The 3666-nt window shown below is 56.4% G+C and overlaps 2 protein-coding genes across 2 annotated transcripts in view; both read right to left on the reverse strand.

Annotated features, from left to right (window-relative positions):
- Nucleotides 1-1803: 1803 nt before the first annotated feature.
- The window catches only part of LOC140404784 (neuronal tyrosine-phosphorylated phosphoinositide-3-kinase adapter 1-like), a 136287-nt gene continuing 134424 nt past the window's right edge, over nucleotides 1804-3666 (reverse strand). The window contains 1 exon segment of the mRNA XM_072493527.1: nucleotides 1804-2506. Within this exon segment, the coding sequence (XP_072349628.1) occupies nucleotides 2273-2506 (234 nt within the window). The 3' untranslated portion in view covers nucleotides 1804-2272.
- The window catches only part of LOC140404548 (uncharacterized), an 18005-nt gene continuing 17396 nt past the window's right edge, over nucleotides 3058-3666 (reverse strand). The window contains exon 6 of the mRNA XM_072493151.1: nucleotides 3058-3115. Within this exon, the coding sequence (XP_072349252.1) occupies nucleotides 3058-3115 (58 nt within the window). The remainder of the gene's footprint in view (nucleotides 3116-3666) is intronic.

The raw sequence follows: 3666 nt of genomic DNA on the forward strand, positions 1-3666 counted from the left end.
AGAGTAAAGCTCCCTCTACACTGTCCCCATCAAACACTCCCAGGACAGGTACAGCACGGGGTTAGATACAGAGTAAAGCTCCCTCTACACTGTCTCCATCAAACACTCCGAGGACAGGTACAGCACGGGGTTAGATACAGAGTAAATCTCCCTCTACACTGTCCCCATCAAACACTCCCAGGACAGGTACAGCACGGGGTTAGATACAGAGTAAATCTCCCTCTACACTGTCCCCATCAAACACTCCCAGGACAGGTACAGCACGGGGTTAGACACAGAGTAAAGCTCCCTCTACACTGTCCCCATCAAACACTCCCAGGACAGGTACAGCACGGGGTTAGATACAGTGTAAAGCTCCCTCTACACTATCCCATCAAACACTCCCAGGACAGGTACAGCACGGGGTTAGATACAGAGTAAAGCTCCCTCTACACTGTCCCCCATCAAACACTCCCAGGACAGGTACAGCACGGGGTTAGATACAGAGTAAAGCTCCCTCTACACTGTCCCCATCAAACACTCCCAGGACAGGTACAGTACGGGGTTAGATACAGAGTAAATCTCCCTCTACACTGTCCCCATCAAACACTCCCTGGACAGGACTGCACGGGGTTAGATACAGAGTAAAGCTCCCTCTCCACTGTCCCCATCAAACACTCCCAGGACAGGTACAGCACGGGGTTAGATACAGAGTAAAGCTCAGTCTACACTGTCCCCATCAAACACTGCCTGGACAGGGACAGCACGGGGTTAGATACAGAGTAAAGCTCTCCTCTACACTGTCCCCATCAAACACTGCCTGGACAGGGACAGCACGGGGTTAGATACAGAGTAAAGCTCCCTCTACACTGTCCCCATCAAACACTGCCTGGACAGGGACAGCACGGGGTTAGATACAGAGTAAAGCTCCCTCTACACTGTCCCCATCAAACACTCCCAGGACAGGTACAGCACGGGGTTAGATACAGATTCTGTACCTGACGTGCTGTAAAATCCTCACTTCTCCCACTTTGAGCTCCTAGTTGAACGAAGCAGCGTTGTCTACACTGCCCAACGGGTTTAACCTTGAATTGTGCACGAGAGGATCCCCAGTGCTTTGAGGGAACCGTATTGAACCTGTCCTCCTGCTCTCTCTCTCTCTCTCTCTCTCGCTCTCATTCCCTCTTTTTTCAGAAATGCCAACCCTTCTGCGCTCTTCCTGCCGTCGGCACGGTGACCCCGGACGTTACCGCATCCCCCCCCCCCCCCCGTTCAGTGTCCCCCTGGCCCCCTCCCGCCCACTCCCGGGGGGGGGGGCCTCGGGCGTGATCCCACCTCACCCGTGGGATGACCTGATTTTGGAGGTGGGCTGGCCTCTCTCTCTCGGCGAGGGGAGGCCCGGGGCTTCGCAGGGCAACGCGGAGGGCGGAGCCTCGGCCTGTCGACCGCGCAACGGCGTTCTGGGAACGTACGGGCCGGCTTAACCTATTAGGGGCCCCGGCGGGTTGGCGGGGCAGGGGGAGGGGCCGGGAAATCACCTGGGAGTGGGTCCCCCCCCCCTACCCCCCAGAGGTTTTGCGTGTCGGGGAGAAGGGGGGGAAGAGTCGGCGGTGGGTGGAGGGATTGGGCCTCCCCCAGTTCTCACGCTGATTGGCGGCGGGCGCGCGTGCACCAATGAAGACTAAACAAGGACGGATTCCCCCTGGGCTCCGCATCATCATTCTCTCGCCCAATGGGGGGGAGGGGGGGGGGGGAAACGCGTCAAACGTCAAGCTCCGGCAAAGACGCCCCCCCCCCCCCCCCCCTCACCCAACCCCACCCATCATTGGTCCCCTGTGGGTGACAGCAACCGGCCTGTTCGATGGATCCACGTTGCCTTTCTGCGTTCTCCTCGCCCGCCGATTGGTGCAGTCCGGTTGTCGCGGGGTCGAGGGGGGGGCCCTCGGCTCCCAGTGCCAAGGCAGCCGGACCCCGGGAGGGTGGTCTGCCGCTTATTTTGATTTATTTTTGCTGAGAGGCGTGTGTTTCCCGAAGATTCAGTCTGCTGCACCGTCGTAAGATGATGCGATGAGGGGGATTCGGGGGCGGGGAAGGGGTACCGTTCAGGGGCAAGGGGTGGGGTCTTTCAGGCGATTTACAATCCAGGCTCCCCGAGCCCCAGCCCGACGACCTAGGCCCGAGAGCCTGATCCGTGGAGTTCAAAGGTCGTAGTCCCGGGCGCCCAGCTTTTCCCTTTTCTCCTGGGTTGGGGCGGGCGAGGGGGGGGGGGGTTGAAAAGGAAAAGGGGGCACTGTCAAATCGCTGTGTCCCAAAGGACGGTGTGCTGTCGCTGGCATGGCGGTGTCCCGGATTTCCGAGTATCCATGCCCTTTTTCCAGCTGGGAAGGATAGGCATACTGTCTTGTTTGCATAGGCTTCTGTCCGGCCTGTGCCGGGATTTGATCTCCTTGCACAGGCACCGCTTGCGCTCGATCACCTCCAGAAGCTTCCCGTCCTTTTCCTTCGGGCCTTGTTGCTGGTGGAGGCCCTGGAGAGGGAGGGAGGGAGAGAGAGAGAGAGAGAGAGAGGAGAGGAGAGAAGGAATTGGTGAAATCTCTTCATTTCGGCAAATGTCAGAGCACAGCTTGAGATGCAAGGTGGAAACTGAAGTGCCAATCCGGTTCCTTTCTGGTGAACCTCGCCCCTCGCCAACCCAGGACAAACCACCCCGCACACCTCCGACAGATCGAGGAGCGGGACTGATCCGACATTCCGCGTTCCAGCCCTCTCCGCGGGTCCTCCATCCCCTCGGCTGAATCGAGAATCCATCTCAGCCTTAAATGTACACAAGGCCCCCACAGCTCTCTGTGGCCAGGGCTTCCACATACTCTGAGAGACGAGATTCCTCCTCATCGCAGCCTGAAATTGGCCCCCCTTTTACTCAGAGTCTACGCCCTCTGGCTCCAGACTCTCCCACGCGGGGAAACATCCTATCCGTATTAACCCTGTCAAGCCCCTGAAGAATCTGTTGTTTCAATGAGATTCCCTCTCATTCGTCTGAATTCCAATAAGTAGAATCCTGACCTGTTTAACCTTTGCTCAGAAGGCAATCCCTCCGTACCGGGGATCACCCCAGTAAATCTTCCCTGAACCGCCTCTAATTAAACAATATATTTTCTTCAACAAGGGGACCAAACCTGCTCCCAGTGCTCCAGATGTGGTCTCATCTGTACCTTGTACAGTAGCACCAAGACTTTCCAACTCTCATACTCCAACTCCCTTGAAATCAGGGCCAACATTCGATTACCCTTCCGATTCCCTGCTGCCCCGGTGTGCTGGCTTTCTGAGTTCCATGCACAATAAGGCTCCCCACGGTAGGCTATTGCAGAAAATACGGAGGCTGGGGATTGAGGGTGATTTAGAGATGTGGATCAGAAATTGGCTAGCTGTAAGAAGACAGAGGGTGGTGGTTGCTGGGAAATGTTCAGCCTGGCGTTCAGTTACTAGTGGTGTGCCACAAGGGTCTGTTTTGGGGCCACTGCTGTTTGTCATTTTTATAAATGACCTGGAGGAGGGCGTAGAAGGATGGGTGAGTAAATTTGCAGATGACACTAAAGTTGGTGAAGCTGTGGACAGTGCGGAAGGATGTTACAAGTTACAGAGTGACATAGATAAGCTGCAGCGCTGGGCTGAGAGGTGGCAAATGGA

The sequence above is a fragment of the Scyliorhinus torazame genome, chromosome 31 (assembly GCF_047496885.1).
Source record: "Scyliorhinus torazame isolate Kashiwa2021f chromosome 31, sScyTor2.1, whole genome shotgun sequence".
Lineage (NCBI taxonomy): Eukaryota > Metazoa > Chordata > Chondrichthyes > Carcharhiniformes > Scyliorhinidae > Scyliorhinus > Scyliorhinus torazame.